Raw genomic sequence first — 15,834 nt, 5'->3', positions numbered from 1 at the left:
CCCCCCCCCCCCGGCGCCCAGCACAGGGCCTGGCACACACCAGCCGCTCCAGGAAAGGCCGCCGGGCGCACAGTGTGGCCGCAGCTCATGCACAGGTGGGCGGAGCTTGCTGCCCCACAGGCGGCGTCTGGTCATGGGTACGGCGGCCTGGATGAGAACTGGCCCGTGCAGGGCGCAGGGCGCTGAGGGGCTCTGCAGAGGAAGCACCCGGCGCAGAGGGTTCTGGCCCCGCCGAGGGCCACCTGTCTGTCCACAGCCACCATCATGTTTGCTGCCAACCTGACGCTGGGGCTGTATGTCCACTTCGGTCCGAAGCCTCTGACGCCCAACAGCACCGTGGGCCTTGAGAGCGTGCCCTTGGGGGGCACAGGGCAACCCCTGGCCACCCCCTCCAGCTATCTCACCCTGGTGCCCCTGGTGGCCACCATGCTCTTCATCATGGGTAGGTTCGCGGGGACTCCACGGGGACAAGGGCTCGGAGAGGCTGATGGCCAGCCAGAGGGGGGCTGGCTTGTGCTCAGTTGTGAGGGGCCCACTAGGGCATGGGCGCCGCTGGCCCGGGGGGGGTCAGGGGGATGGGGAGGGGTCTCGGCAGCTCAGTGGAGGCAGAAGAGGCCCCTCGTCCCCTTGTCGGCAGGCTACGCCATGGGCTGGGGGCCCATCACCTGGCTCCTCATGTCAGAGATTCTGCCCCTGCAAGCCCGCGGGGTGGCCTCGGGGCTCTGCGTTCTCGTCAGCTGGCTCACGGCCTTTGCTCTCACCAAGTCCTTCCTGCTGGTGGTGGTGAGTAACGTGGGTGGGTCTTCTCGGTCAAGTTCCTCTGAGTGTCACACAGGTCCTCCCGGGCCAGGACGAGTGAGCCCAGAGGGCCTTCTGTCTGGGCAGCAGTCTGGGTCTCTCGGCAGGGTCCCTGCTGGCCAGCCCACATGAGGCACTGTGCGCCCTTCTCCCCACTCCTGGTTCAAACCCCCGGCAGGCCCTGAAGCCAACCAGAATTTCGTTCCCAGCTCCCCGGAAGGACAATCTGGGGAAGCCGGGGCCAGGGTCGACCCCGGTGTAGCCGGTGGGTCAGGGCAGGGTTCAGAGCACATGGAGCGCGCACAGCCCCCGCAGAGGCGAGGATGAGCTTGGGGCAGGGCAAGAGGCCATGTGTGGTGATCAGGCGAGGGGGACAGGCCTCCTGCAGGTGGGAGAGAGGTGGGTGCCTAAGCCAAGGCTAAGGCCAGAGCTCCGGGCCAAGCTAAAGCATTTGCGTTTCATGCGGGAGGCAGTGAGGAGCCCAGGGAGGTGCCTGAGCAGGGGAATAAAGGGAAGGCCCCTCAAGGCTGGCTAACACGAGAAGGGCCCCAGGAACCCCAGCTGTGTGACCAGGCATCCCCTCCGTATCTGCAGAACGCCTTCGGCCTCCACGTGCCTTTCTTCTTCTTTGCTGCCATCTGCTTGGCCAGCCTGGTGTTCACCAGCTGCTGCGTGCCTGAGACCAAGGGCCGGTCGCTGGAGCAGATTGAGTCCTTCTTCCGCACCGGGAGGAGGTCCTTCCTGCACTAGATCAGGGTCCCTGCCCAGGGGGGCCAAACCACTGGGCGCAGGGCCTCTGCACTGGCCACGAGCCCGCACGCCAAGCCCAGGAGGCAGCAGCCATCTGCCTTCGGACGGGGCACAGGAGGACCAGACAGAAGCACGGCAGGCCCCCCATGGTGCACGTTCTGGCTCTGGGCAGGCAGCACCCTGTCCAGCCTGCACCCCAGACCAGGCAGCCTGCCGCGTTGCATGCTCGTCGGCCAAGACCCGCTGGCAAGAGAAGGCAGCCGTGGGCCACAGGGGAGCCCACGGCCCAGGGGCTAGGATAAGGCCCTGCTGGGTGACCTGGGGCCTGGTTCTTTATTCAAGCATGGAGGATGCCCCCACGGAGGGCTGGAATGAGGACAGAAATGGTGGATGGCTCCACACAGCGACATCATCGTGCCGTTTTGTTCTGATCCGCTTAGTCACCATGGAGCAACTTAACTACGGGGAGGAAGACAGAGCTGTACTTCTAAAAGCTTGTGCGTGCTACAGGGAACATTCTCGACTCCCACAGGCCAAGGCCCAAGACCTAGCACAGATGCCTCCTCCTGCACCCACCCGACTTCTGGAAATGGGGCTCAAGTGCTCCTGTCTGCAAACCATAGTCACCCTGTTTGTAAAATTAAATCAGGCTCTCAGCCTTGGAATGGCAGGATGGGGTCCACTGCAGATGGGGGGGACACCCAGCACCCAGGTTTGGCTAGACCCAAACTCTCAGCCAAGGTCACCAGGGCCTGCTGCCCCAGGCAAGGCCCCCTTTGTGGCCACCCCTGACCTGTCCAAAGTGAGGCAGCCTGCGAGGGAGAGCCTGGCTGCAGGATGGCCTCCAGCCCCTCCCAGCCGTGTGACCTTGGTAAGCCACGTTCCTTGTCTGAGATGCTGTGAGCAGGACTGGGACAGGGCCAGCCACACAGAAGGTCCTCAATAAAACGGCGTTACTCCCAGGGCCAGTGGTCCCAGCCTGCTTGCTTATGGCACCGGCGGGAGAAGGGAACAGGCAGAGCGTGCGAGCGAGCGTACAAGCTACCGCCAGGCTTTATTGCTCAAAATGCAAGCTAAACACTGAGAGAAAACGAGGACCCCCAGGCAACAGAGTCCAGAGCCATGGAGGCGGGAGTGGGCCCTGGCGGCCCAGCCCCCTCTGCCACCTGGACAGATGTTCCTTGCAAGGCGGCACCCTGCACTGAGGGATGGGTCACTGCTCCAGGACTGCTTGGCCCTACTTGCCGGGAACCTTGGGCACGTGACGGTCCATCCTGGCCGGTGACTGAGGGGTTGGAGGACCCTCCCACCTCTGCGCCTGCCTCTAGAGCCCACCCAACACCCACCCAACTTCTGACAGGGTAGAGGTGCAACCTTCGTGGACACAGCCAGCCCCCCATCCTCCTGCAGGACACCCCCGCCAGCGAGGCCCCTGCAGCAGGGGCAGGTGGGCGGGGCAGAAGTGACCCCTGTGTCCCATTTCCTGGGTAAGAATGAGCCAAGAGGGACGGGCAGGGCCCTTGCTCCTCTTGGGAGGTAGACAGGTCTTACAGCACACGCAGAAGAGACAGACAGACACACACACACACACACACAGTCCCGCCCGCCTGGAGAGGTCTAGAGCCCTTTGAACCCAGCACTTGCTTGAGAAAGGTGGTCCCAGAGGACCCCTGAAGGCACGTGTCCCACCAGGCTGGCCACGCTACAGTGCCCTGGGGCTCAGCCTGGTCAGGCTCTCTGGAAGGCCGCGGGGGGGCCACTGCTGACCAGGAGCCCTCTGACATGTCCCCAGGGCAGTAACTGCCCCTCCTGCTGTCGAACACTAACGAGGCCCCGAGAAGAGAATTCCCGCTGGGAAGCAAGGACCTGGACAGGCCCTAGGGCTGGTTCCCACAAAGCAGGGCGTGGGCTGAGCTCAGGGCTGTGAGCAGGCACAGCCAGGGTCCCGGGAGAAGGAAGAGCAGAGCTGGGCCCCAGAGGGAGCCTTTTCCACACCAGCCCGTCTCTGCCCAGTGCCGCCCAGCCTCGGCCAGGCCCCATCACACAGGCTTGGCAGCTGGGGGCCAGTCCAGTAAGCGGAGCCGTCAACGGGCTCAGGCGGACTTACGTGGGGGACACAGGAACGCTGGCATGGAGGGAGGCCAGGTGAGGCAGCGCACAGCCCAGGCAGGGCTGCCTCCTTGTGCCCTCTGCACAGGCCTCGCTCCCAGGTGGCCTGGGGACAGCTCACGGTGGTGGAGGCAACTCTGGCCTCTGCCCAGTTCTCAAAGGCAAGCAGCTCCCAAAGGCAGGGTCGGGGGCAGGCCGGCAGCAATACCGGTGGGTCGAGCTTAGCCCTACGAACTGGGCTTGGGCCCCTGCTAACATGGCAGGACCACATCAGAGAGGTGGACAAACAGCCCCATGGGAGAGGAGAGCCTGCCCTCCCCACTTCCTTAGCACCAGGGCCTTGGGGGTTGGGGGGAGAACCTGGGGGCCCAGGCCAGGACCATGAGACATACCCCGGAATGGCTTGTCCAAGCTTCCAGGGAACTAGGAAAGGGAGCACTCCCCAACCGTCCAGCCGCTGCCAAGGCTGCCGTTCTGGGTACTCGAGAAGCATCTTGGGAGTGCTGTGGGCTCCCACAGAGAACAGAAAGGCGGGGAGGGGTCTGGGCAGTGGTAGGAGACCATGGGCAGCAGGGCACCGCTCTGTCCCAAAGACAGGTGGACAGAGGGGGCCCAAGGGACTCAGCCTACAGGATACTTTACTGCCTGGAGAGCCAAGAGGAGGTTCACTCTGCCCAACGCCCGGGCCCCGGGTGACGTATCTCCCCCCTCAGCACAGGCCCAGCATCGCTGGGGGAAGCTCCTCCCCAGCCTTCAGCAGATCCCGGTAGCTCTGCTAGCAGTGGGAGTCTGGAAACACACACGGCAGCCTGTTTCCGGCTGAGCCAGGCCAGCTGCGAGGGGTGGGGCCAGGTGGGCTATCTGTGCATAGGTCCTGCAGGCTGTGCTCTGCTTCCAGCCCTGTGGCCTGGGTCACCACGGAGGCTGCCTGCTGTCACTGCAGATCTCCTTGCTGCTGGCCGAGGCCCAGGGCCAGGAGACACCAAGCTAGAGAAAGGAGAAGACAGAAGAGGACTCCAGGTGTAGGGACAGGTGTAGAGAGGCTGATGGGAGCCAGGCAAAGGCTCCTCTTCCAGGCTGTCCTTCAGGGTCAATGCTCCAGGCCTAATCCCTGCAGGATGTGCCCACACAGAACCAGCGGGGCGAGCAGGGAGCTCCCATCACAGCTCCCCCTCCAGGGTGTCCGTGAGTTTCTCCTCATCCACCTGCCGCTTCTGCTGCTGGATCCTAGCGTAGGAGATCGCGTCGCCCCTGGGGAGAGAGTGAGTCCACATCACAGAAGGGAAAGACCCCAGGCACACAGCTCTCCCAGCCACCACCAGACTCCTGGCCTATGACCAAGGCACGACCTGCAGGGACACCCTGCTGGGCTCTGGTTTCCCCAGAGACCCTGCTGCCAGGATGGCAGACATGTCCCATCTAAGAGTGGCACAGGCTGCCTGGGGTGCTGGGTAGAGAAGGATTCAGAGTTGCAGTCCGGGCTCTGACGGCAGAGGAAGAGGCTCTCCCGAGCCACAGACCAGCCATCCCCACTATTGGCTGTGGCGATATATGGCCAGGCCGCCGGAAGTCCATGAATCCTCCCGCTCTTGTCCCCTAGAGCTGAACACCCTAGACAACCTCTGTGCCTCAGTTTCCACAATGGGATAATAGGGGCCCCTCTCAGACCCTCCTTCCCAAGAGACTTCAGGAGGCAGGATGTCAAGATTCCTCCCGGGGGCTGGGAGAGGCACACGCACTTTTTGCCCAGAGCGGAGAGTCCGTACAGCACCCCGGTGGCGAACGCGATGGCGTTGCCCAGCAGCGTGGTCAGGGTGAGGCTGATGATGATGGGAATGATGGCCATCCTAGGAGAGAGGCAGAGGTCAAGGGGGTACTCCTGCCCCACGGCTGCCTCACCGCTTCCAGGCCCCCTCCCCAGACACCAGGTCCAGGAAGGGTCCCTAGAAATCAGTCCAGACACAGGTTCACAGCCAGGCTTCAGAAAGTCCTTCGAATTGCATGCACTTGTCTGCGAAATTCTGTGTATTTTCTGGGGAGAGGACGTAAAGCCTTCGTCAGATCATTGACAGGGTCTGTGGTACACAAAGGGTGAAACAGCACTGGGATAGTCCACCCTCCCTGTTCATAAAACAGGCTGACCAGAAAATCTCATGTTACTCCACCCCTGGTGGTTTGGTGACTCGGAAAGTCCCTGAGCTCCTCCCGTGTTAAGGACACAGCCCGATGCCCAGAGCAGTAGCAGCACCAAGCACATGGTAGCTCTTCGTACTGCAGTAAAACTGGCCACATCTCACCAAGCAAAAACCGAAAGCTTCAACTGCACAAGGCATGGGGTTTTAGCTAGATTCCTGCTTGCCAGGTTCCCGGGGTGGTGGTGGGGGGAGCGGCCCCAGCTCCATCTGGTCCCGACCTCCGTCTGGCGCCACCTGGCGGCAGGTGTCCGCTCTGGCTTGAGCAGCCATGGGGCTGACTCTAGGTTCTGGCTGGGAACCCCAGCTGCTGGGGTTACCCAGGCCAGGAAGATACCACTCCTGGAGGACCGGCACCCTCTCCTGTCGCTTGCCTGGGCCAGGCTGTCTGCCCAGAGGCCTCACCGGCCCGCACGCACCCTGTGCACAGAGAAGGTAAGACTGGGCCACCAGCTGAGTTCCACCTGACTCTATTCAGGCAGGACAAGAGATCGTGAGGTTTTACTGTGCTCATAAAATTTCTAGGTCATAAAAGAATAATAGAAAAGACACACCCACAAAAAGACCATGGTGGGGGGAATCTTCGGTCAAAACAAAGGCAAACAGGCTGGAAAAATATTTGTGGGAAATAGAACAAAGCACTGAGAAATCTTCACTACGGGAAACATAGAACCTAGCATGTAAAACGTTAAGATGCCAACAGATAAAAAGTAAACTAGACCATTTCCAAAAAGAAAATGCAGTTAGCAAAAACGTCTGTAAAAACCTCTCAGCTCCTTGACAACGGACACAGATGTAAAACGGTGCGCGCACCGGGAGGGTGGGGAGGGGGCAAAACTCGGATCACCTCTTTGGAAAGCAAGGTAGTCACGTCCCGAAGCCATTATAGTGACCGTGATCGCTGACCTAGTAAGTCCACACCTGGAAATACATCCTAAGAAAAGCATCGCAGAGAAAGTTCTGGGGTTATCATGGTTTGATCTGCACCACGGTTTACAGGTTAAGAAAAGCAGGACGTACACGGTGGAATAAATATCCCCATCATTTAAAGTGACGTCATCAAGTCTCTGTGGTGCCTGAAAATGTTTATATCATGATACGAAGTGGAAAAAAGGCAGGATACAAATTTACTTAAAATGGTTCTAACCGTGTCAGAAACGCCACCCGAGAGCAGCAGAACAAAACTTACCAAAAAGCGCCAAGCACTGGGGCTTTACTATTTTCCAAATCATTTTTAATGAATATACGTTTCTGTTAGTGTTTTTAAATACATTTCTTAAAAATAAAGATCAAGGCAAAGGACATAATGACAGGCAGCACTCTGTGAGCCCGTACTCCTCTGTGGTGGAGACCCAGGGGGAAGTGTCTCCAGAACAGAACGAACTCGAGTCTGGTGCTGTCAAAACCCCTGGCCTCCACAAGGGGAAGAAACCTCTGGAATAAACATCTCCACTTTTATTTCTAAAGATAACCTAAATCCTAGTAACTATTGCTGTTGCTGCCAGAAGCTGCTGAGGGCCTCCTATGCACGAGCACTGTTCTAGAAGCTTCTGTGCATTAGACACATCCTGAAATGAGTTCAACCTCATGACTCAGGTGGACAGGGCTGCATACAGAACCTATTGTTAGAAGTGGCAAATCAAGGAAAGCATAGAGGAAGGTGACCGTTTCTGTCCTGCAGCCTGCCCTCATGTCAGGGCACCTGGATGGACCGCACTCCTGAAAGGCTGCCCACAGACATATCCTATGAACCTACCAGAATCTAGTGAACAACTCCCAAATGACGGGCCAACATTCCAGGCACGGCTCACTTTCCTCTATCACACAGCAGGCCGCGGGGCGCCCGCATCCCATGTCTGAAGTGTGGCGGACTGCGGCGGTGGGCTCACCCCCCATGTCTGAAGCGTGGCGGACTGTGGCGGTGGGCTCGCCCCCCAGCCGCGCCGTTGCTGGGTCCCACTGCACAGCAGCCATCGCCAGAGGGCTCTGCGCGAGGCTCTCCCAGCCTCATCCTTGCCGACAGTCCCCCCCGCGCTGACCACGACACATCGCCTACCCTTCGGGTCCCTGAGTCTGGGGAAACCATGTCAGGGGCCCTGGAGGGTTCAACGTCCGCGCGGTCCCAGCCTGCCCCGGGGCCCCTCACCCGCAGTAGAAGACGGCCTTCTGCCAGGAGCGCAGGCGGTCCACCTTCTCCGCCACGGTGTTCGCGAACTCAATGAACTGGCAGCAGAAGGGCGCCTCGCAGAGCAGCAGGATGAAGGCGTTCATGCTGGAGGGCAGAGAAAGAGGGCAGCAGGCTGACAGGCCTGAGGGGATGAGGGGGTCCCCAATGCCCAGCACCGGAATGCCACTCCTCTCACCCCCCACGTCTCCCTCTCAGGGCCTCTACTGAACCACTGCCCACACACCAGCCTCCCTAACCAAACTGAACACTCGGAGGAAGAATCTGGCCTTCCCTTTACCCCTCTGTCCTTGAAGGAGACAACACCCCCGCATCCCAGCACCCCTGTAAGCATGCAGCGAGCCCCTCCACACAGAGCCCTGAGCAGACAGCTGGCCGCCACTCAGCTCCTAGCATGATCACCCCTGTCCCCGAGGTGGCCATCAGCACTGGGAAAGCTGTCCCCAGCCGCAGGTCAGTCCGTCCACAGTCACTGAGGGCTGACCCTCGGCAAGCCCACACAGGGAGGAGGGAGCTTAGCAAGCCCTGTGGTGCAGTGTTCTCTCCCCCCCATCCCGCCTTCCTGCATTCCAGCTGGAGACAGCTGACCCGTGGGGACAGACTAAGGGGTCTGCTCCAGTCTCTGTGCTCTCCATGGCTGGGTCACAGTCACAGACACTGGGCCCTCATGACCTACCTTCGACAGAAACTCAAGTGGGTGCCCCAGGAGCCCACCTGAGCCCAGAGCAGGGACTCTGCACGAACCATACTCCTCCCCTCAGCTCTCCCCAGCCTCCCGTAGAGACCAGTCCTCCCACCCCTTCCACAGCCAGGCCAGCCCGTCTCCTGACTCTGCCCATTGAAGCATCGGCCCAGCGCCTCGACCACCCACGCTCCATACGACTCTGGGCCCCACCCCAGCAAGCCTCATCCCTGGCCTGAGTTCTCAGAGGGCAGGGCCCCTCTCCAGCCAGGCCCACAGGGCTTGGTGCACAGCCACCGCTCACGCGTGCTGGATGGCTCAGATGCGGCCGGAGCTGCACTGGCCAGCACTCACCCCTGCTTTCATTGCCCATGGGCTCGACCTACCCTGGCAGGAGGTGGGCGGGAATCCATCCAGGGCATTCTAACCACCTGAGCCGGCACCCGCTCTCATCTGCCCTGTCTGTGGCTTGCCCGCCTCTGAGCTGGAGCTCCTGATCCCAGCACCAGGCTCCAACCCAATCCTCGACCAGCCCTGATGGCCCCCCGAGCTCCCAGAGGCCAGGCCCATGGGAGCGGACATGGTGCCTGCACAGTCTGGCTCAGTGGACGGCCAGGACATATTTGTGACCCCGGCCCTAAACCCAATAAAGGCCTGGCCCTGCAGAGAATCAGGCAGACGGAACATGGCACATATGAAGGAGGTGAAGACCCGCACGGCGACCAGAAATCCACATGCCCCCGGCCCCACTGGGCAAGCCAGCCACGAGGCTACTCACATCATCCACACGCCAGCCGCGATGTTCAGAGGGTGGACGGTGATGCAGCTGAAGAGGCCGGAGATGGCGCAAGCTTGGGAACGAGACAGCAGCAGAAATTAGCAGGGAGAAAGGGACAGAGTCTGCCAGGAAGGACCTCCAGCAGACCCCTTCCAACACCCGACACTTGCTTCCCCCACAGCACCTCCAAGTCTCCCCGCTGCCATCTGAGACAAGTGAGACCTCCTCGGGGAGGATGCAGGCTCAGAGACATGAAGTGGCTGGCTCCAGGCCCCACAGCAAGGGTGTGGCTGGCTGGCTTGGAGGGCGTCTCACCCTCTGTCCAATCCAGGGCTGGGAGGGCCTGCCTCTGAACCCCAGCTGTACCCGTACCCACCGCAAGGTACTGAGGATGAAAAGAAGGAAGAGTCTGGAGGGCGCAGGCCCACCATTCGCAGGGCTGGCCACATAAGAAACCCTCTGACGCGGAAATGTGGCTTGGATTTTGGTTGGGACAAGGACTGCCTCTCTCGGAACAGAAATCAGGACCAGGTAGACCTGGGTGACCATGCCAGCTGTGACCTGCACACCAGCTGAGGATGTTCTCGTCCCTTTTTTAGGCCTGTGTTCTCTCGTGCACACAGGCAAGTGCCCCAGCCCGGCCCACCCACCCCTTGAAATACCAGGCCCTGATGCCCGGGAGCACACCCCACAGGCAGGGTGTGCCATACCCGCCTCCACCCCTGCACACATCAGCTGCCTCTGGGCCCCGCTTCACCAGAACTCCAGGAGCCGGCCAGGCACTTCCGGGGCCCTGGCTCCCAGCCTGGCACCCAGCCTGGCACCCAGCCCGGCACCTAGCCCAGGCCCTTGCTGGGGTGGGGCTGGAAGCTGGGCCCCGAGGCAGCAATTAGCAACCAGTTCATTAAATTTGCAGCAGCTCCTCCGCACCTGATCCCTGACTGGGCCTGGAATTCTCCTGTTGTTTTCCCTTGAAATCCTAGGCAGGCTGCAGGCGATGGAGGAGGAAACCAGAGGAAGTGAGCCCAAACTGCAGAGGGACTGCCCTCGTGTGTCCTCCTCCTAAAAGGACAGAGGCACATTCTGCCTACTAAAAAGGCGGAGCTCCCCTTGGACGTGGCACATAGGCTTTCAGGCAGCAAGGCCCCCCAGAGCCACAGCCATGAGCACCCACAACACAGTACTGCATCCTCCCGGCTCTCGGCTGTGCCTGGGCTCCCCGGACACCTGCGGCAGCCAGCATTTCGCGTCCAGCTCCGGCCCTCCCCCCACTGTCCTACCAAGAGCCACCCCTGGGGGAGAACCAGGTTTCCACCCAGACAGAAAGGCTCCAGTCAGGAGCCCGGTAACAATCAAGGCTGGAAGATGCCCCTGGAGTTTCCAATGGTCTTGCTAAGCTAGGGAGGCAACCTGTACAGTCCTCTTTCCTGCCAGGCTAAGGCCTCTACACGACTGCTGGGACCCTGAGTTAATGCTCTCTGAGGCCCCCACCGGCAAGGACAGCAACCCCACCCTGAACTGATCAGCCAGAAGCACAACCCTTATCTGAATTCCTGCTTCATCCCTGAGCCTTTTTTTTAAATTTTATTTTTAAGTAATGTCTACACCCAACATGGGGCTCGAACTCACAACCCCAAGATCAAGAGTCGCACATGCCACCAACTGCACCAGCCAGGTGCCCCCACCCCTAAAACTCCTGCGTGCTTCGAGCTCTACCCTGTGGTATGCTAGTCGATATTTGCATAACAATCCCCTCCCCCCTCCATCTTCAGATGAAACTGACATTTCAGGGTGATGCCGCAAGTTTCTCCTGGTGCTTCATCTGTAGCCCCAACACCATGAAGTCCTAGGGAGGCCCAGGTACCCCACTTTGAGAGACACAGAACTGTATGGGATACCAGGGTGAACCAGGGAGTCAGCAGGGCTGCTGAATCCAAGAATCCAAGAGAGTGGGAAGATGACGGCCCACAGGCCACCGTCAGAACCTTTGTCCCCTACTAACCATTGTCACTCGCTACAGGACCCCCACTCTGATCTGCAAGGAAAACAGCTAACCAAACTTGAGATCTTATCTAAGGCCTGACCTGGAGCCACCAGTCTCTCCTCCAGAGTCAAAATCATGCTTGTTCCACCAGCAGTGACAGGGACTCGGGGCCTTTCCCACTATCACCTCTGGATAAGGACGTGCCTTGCCTGAGCCGCACACCCCCACCCCTGCACTCCTGAAGGTCTTTCCAGCATCCACCCACCCCACAGGACTGTAGGGCTGGACGGGGACCCTGAAAAGTGTTCTTTCTGGCAGACTTGATCAGGATCTGCCCTGCCCCAGCCCTCTTTGCCAGGCGGGCACTCGTTCAAGTCTGGGAGAGGTGCCCTCTCCTCCAGCAATTCCCAAAGTGGACGGCCGCAGGCAGAGGAGAGGAGAACGGGCCATTCAAACACTAGACGCATATCCGCCTTAGGAAGACCTGCCATAGGATCTTTATTTTACTTCTGTAGCATGTCTGCCTTCCTGTTCATGTTCTTTTGGGGCTGTGTCAGGATGTGTGTCGGGGATGGCGCTGGGGGGTACGAGAAGCGGAGAGAAGAGGCGCTGAGGCAGAGTGGCCAGCAGAGGGAACGCGCTGGCCTCCGGATGGACAGTGAGGACCCAGATGAGAGGCCGCGTCCCCTCGGCTCACTGCCCGGCCCTCCCTCGGGGACTGCCTGTCCTCTGGCACCATCCGCCCCACGTATCAACAACCTTCGCCCAAAGGTTAGGATCGCTGTGGCCCCCACCCACGCCCAAGTCAACAGGTGAGGCTGCCTCTGGGCCGGGCTGAACCGGCGCCGGGCGAGCGGCACCTGGGATGTCTCGGAAAGCCCCCCGCCCCGGCGCAAAGGCCGCGCCGTGCTCGCTCTCGGACGCGGCGGGGGGCAGCGACGTGGCCTCGGGAGCTCACGTTCCCTCCCGGAACGTCCCCGGAGCCGCCCAGCGGCTCTGCCGGTAACCATAGCAACCGCCGGGCGTCGGTTCCGCGCCCGCCCCGCAAAGCCCCCCCACACCCACCCAGTCCCTCCCCGCGAGGGCGCGCAAGAGGGGGCGGGGCCGGATACGCATGCGCGGTGGGTGGCGGGGCCGGCCCTTCCACCGGGCCGGGTACTCACAGATGGCCCCCAGCACCCCCGACAGGCGACACAGCCAGCGGTACCACCACGTCATGCCCTCGTCCTGCGCGGGCGGCGCGGAACTGACGGCCGCCGCCGCCGCCCCGCCCGAGCCGCTCATGGTGCCGCCGTCTGGCGCAGCCCGCCGCCCTCACAAAAGGCTCCGGAGCCGGCCGCGTCGGCCCGGCGCGCTGCCTTGTGGGAGAGGCGGACGCTTATTAGCATAGGGGGCGGGGTCTCGCAGGGCGGTGGCGAGGGGCGCGGAGGGGCTCGCTCATTAGCATAGGGGCGGGGCGCGGTGGCCCTGGCACTCTGAGTGGCCAGATCCTCCCAGAGGGACTAGCACAGGGGCGGGGCTTCGCAGAGAATTAACAGGTGCGCCAGGGGAGGGGGGGGCCCATTCTTGAATCTACAGTCCCTCGCCCCTCCTCCCTGGGTAGCAAAAAGGAAGACCGCTAAGGGGTGGCGTGGGGCTTGCTCAGGTCAGGAATGGGTCTGGAGCCCGACCGCTGCAGGGGAATCCCGACAATGCCGTGGGGTGGGCTTTCAAGCCAGATTGGACAGGTTATGTGAAGAAAACGCTACTCAGAGTGCACATTCCGTTTATTGGTACAGAGAGGCGGGAGACTGCCTTTCCAGAGGGTCCAGTCCCTGCTTGCCACCGCCTAGCCTTCTGCATGTTGGAGGAGGCCCTAAAATAGATACTTAAGATTGGAGGGATCCAAATTGGAAAGCACTCAGAGACCAGAGTCAACCCCCTGGGGCTCGAAGGGCACCTAACAGGTGCTCATAAATGTCAGCCCCCTTCCTTTCTCTTCCAGGATCTGAAGGAGGCATCCCACTGTGCCCACAGGTCCCTGGAGGTATGTGCTTGCAGAGGAAGCTAGGGCACGGCCCAGCCCGGCTCCTGCACTCTAGATTGGAGGGTCCAGTACTGGCCCCGCAGGCTGGCATGCGCCTCCAGGAAGCCCTGGCTAAACTCCATCTCAGCCTGGCTTCCCTCTGACTCCCAGTAGAGTGCCTGCTGCCCACGGAATGTCATCGTCTTCAGGCTGTGGATGTCCCGGATCTGAGGGGAAAGGGGCAGCCCCAAATGGTAACTAGCCAGCATTCATGGAGCCTTTAATATACAAGCATCATACACTCAGTCTTCACACATTCAGTCTTCACACAACAGCCCGATCAGGAAGACACTACTATTCTACCCAGGAAACCGAGGTTCAGAGAAGTTGTCCTACTTCCTCAAGGACACACAGCCAGAGTGCCAGAGCTGGGATTCCAGAAGCCAGGCTGCCTCCAGTGGGGGAGCTGACACCTTGCAGAGGACAGCTCTCCCAGAACACATGAACCTCGTGGGGGGAGGGATTGGCCCACTCTTCTGGAAAAGTTATATCAGGGTCTAAAATTATGCTTCAGTCTTGGGTCTACATCAGAAAAGTTCTTTTCTATTTCACTCTTGTGTAGAGCTCAATAAACATTTGTTGATAAGTGGAGGAAATTCATCTCTCCCATTCTTTCACTAATGATTTTGAGGTTTTTGAGCAAACTCAGGGGATCCTCTAGTATGGTACCCCCGGTTTCCATCCCCGGGGACAGCTGTCTAGAATCAGCAAAAGTCAGCCCATTCCTGTCCCCATCCTGGTGGCCTTACTGAGATGTAGCTGGCACCAGTTCCCGTGCCCATGTCAGTGGCCAGGGCATGGATGGCAATCCGGGCCTGTGGGGCCACGTTAATGAAGATGCGGCAGCCCCCCGAGTTGCTCCCATTAGGACTCATCGAGGGGCTCACGATTTCACCCCAGGGTCCAAAGAGCTGCATGTCACAGTCTGCAGAGAAGAGCAAGAGGATGGATTGGGTGTGGACCACCTCAGGTCCTAGGAGCCCCTGAAAAGACCACTAATGCCAGAGGCCAGGGCACCTCACAGCTGGGGAGCAGTGAGGGGGGGCAATACGATGTTGTGGTCGAGGTCAGGTCTCCCACACAGAAGCCGCCACAGAACCCCACCTCTACCACTCTCTACCATTGTGACCCTAGGCGAAGGCTTTCAGTGCTCTGCGCTCCAGTCCCCCCCCACCCCTGCTGTAGAGTGAAGGTAACAAGGGCACATGCTGGGACAGCGGCTTTTAGGAGGACTCAAAGAAGTCACATGTGCAAAAGTGCTTAACACTGAACCTGTCACAAAGGCCACTGCCATTATTAGGAGCCCACTTGAGTCCTGCCTGCGTGCACCCCGAGGTCCCCAGGGAGGCAAGAGTCCATGTGCATGAGGCCAGGAAGTGAGGAGCTGTGAGAAGGGGCGGCCAGCCCCTTGGGCACTCAATGCCTGTGCTCTCAGTGAGGGCACTGAGAGATGTGGGGACGGTGTCACATCTCTGTAGAGGCAAAGCCAGGGGGATCCCAAAAACCTCTGGAACTGGCTAGGGAAGCCATGTTTAGCCAGACTGGGCTGTTGGGAGAGGGCAAGTCCCAGAGGCCTCCAGAGGGCTCCTGGAGGACACCAGGGGGCTGTGGGATGCCATCCCCTCCATGAGGTGTGTGTGTGCACACATGCACAAGTATGTGTGCATACACCAGCTTTGTGCGGGCTGAGCCAAGAGGACGGTGCACTGGAACAGGGCAGGGGGCGAGGGGAAGCTGCGCACAGAGGAACCTGAAGGGTCTTGAAGAACATGAGGGCCAAGGCGGGGGCCATGGTGGCGGTCTGAGTGACAGGGTAAGGATGTCAGAGTCCCATGTCCACCCATGTCACTGCCAGGCCCCGGCGAGGAAGGGCCGCAGCACACATGCTGGGACCTCATCCTGGGGTCGGGGAGCTGGGGGGGCCCTCCTCCTTCTCCGTCGGTGCCCTCTCTGCCCAGCCAGCCGCCCCGTGGGCAGCAGTGCCCACCCTGACACCCTGCAGGGATGGGGGGAGGCTCTGGCGCCCCGCCATACCTCTGTGGGGGGTGCCCGGGGCAGGCTGGCTCCCATACCGCAGCACAAGCCCGCCTTCAGGCCGCACGCGGCGTTGCCTCACCACCAGCGTGTTGGCTTTGGAGCTGAAAGTCATGCCGGTCAGCTTCCCGCACGTCTTCCTCCATGTGAGCCTGTCCCAAAGCAGCAACATGTCCCCTAGGAAGCGGCAGTGCGGTGAGGGCCGGCCGCACAGTGGGCCTGGGGCAGACCGAGCCGCGGGCGGGGGCGGGGGCGGG

General features: G+C 60.6%; 3 protein-coding genes across 4 annotated transcripts in view; 1 reads left to right on the top strand and 2 right to left on the bottom strand.

The window, feature by feature from the left end:
* Positions 1–2,512, top strand: part of SLC2A6 (solute carrier family 2 member 6) — an 8,156-nt gene extending 5,644 nt beyond the window's left edge. Inside the window, exons 8-10 of one of the 2 annotated variants that reach the window (XM_040632156.1) lie at positions 257–442; positions 638–783; positions 1,393–2,512. In XM_040632156.1, coding sequence (XP_040488090.1) covers positions 257–442; positions 638–783; positions 1,393–1,548 — 488 coding nt within the window. In that variant the 3' untranslated portion in view covers positions 1,549–2,512. The remainder of the gene's footprint in view (positions 1–256; positions 443–637; positions 784–1,392) is intronic. The other variant, XM_040632157.1, reaches the window with a different exon arrangement.
* A 66-nt stretch (positions 2,513–2,578) lies between these two features.
* On the bottom strand, positions 2,579–12,848 carry CACFD1 (calcium channel flower domain containing 1). The gene is made up of 5 exons (XM_040632167.1): positions 12,642–12,848; positions 9,495–9,567; positions 7,996–8,121; positions 5,397–5,504; positions 2,579–4,908 (listed from the first exon to the last, which is right to left on the bottom strand). Exons 1-5 carry the CDS (start codon positions 12,760–12,762, stop codon positions 4,818–4,820), a joined length of 519 nt encoding a protein of 172 aa, XP_040488101.1. The 5' UTR covers positions 12,763–12,848; the 3' UTR covers positions 2,579–4,817.
* A 322-nt stretch (positions 12,849–13,170) lies between these two features.
* Positions 13,171–15,834, bottom strand: part of ADAMTS13 (ADAM metallopeptidase with thrombospondin type 1 motif 13) — a 29,624-nt gene continuing 26,960 nt past the window's right edge. Inside the window, exons 28-30 of the mRNA XM_040632150.1 lie at positions 15,578–15,754; positions 14,293–14,468; positions 13,171–13,710 (exon numbers count right to left, since the gene is read on the bottom strand). Of these exons, the coding sequence (XP_040488084.1) occupies positions 13,525–13,710; positions 14,293–14,468; positions 15,578–15,754 (539 nt within the window). The 3' untranslated portion in view covers positions 13,171–13,524. The remainder of the gene's footprint in view (positions 13,711–14,292; positions 14,469–15,577; positions 15,755–15,834) is intronic.

The sequence above is a fragment of the Ursus maritimus genome, unplaced genomic scaffold (assembly GCF_017311325.1).
Source record: "Ursus maritimus isolate PB19 unplaced genomic scaffold, ASM1731132v1 scaffold_17, whole genome shotgun sequence".
NCBI lineage: Eukaryota > Metazoa > Chordata > Mammalia > Carnivora > Ursidae > Ursus > Ursus maritimus.
Note: the sequence above shows the minus strand (reverse complement) of the source record. Positions and strands in the feature narration are given on the sequence as shown.

What these genes read in the sequence shown, in the direction of transcription:
- CACFD1 (XM_040632167.1), bottom strand. Translation starts at nt 12,762, where the DNA reads ATGAGCGGCTCGGGCGGGGCGGCGGCGGCGGCCGTCAGTTCCGCGCCG. An exon ending in GCGGCTGGCGTGTGGATGAT is followed by an intron (nt 8,122 to 9,494) that starts GTGAGTAGCCTC and finishes TCTGCCCTCCAG; the next exon opens with CATGAACGCCTTCATCCTGC. An exon ending in CTCTCCGCTCTGGGCAAAAA is followed by an intron (nt 4,909 to 5,396) that starts GTGCGTGTGCCT and finishes CTCTCTCCCCAG; the next exon opens with GGGCGACGCGATCTCCTACG.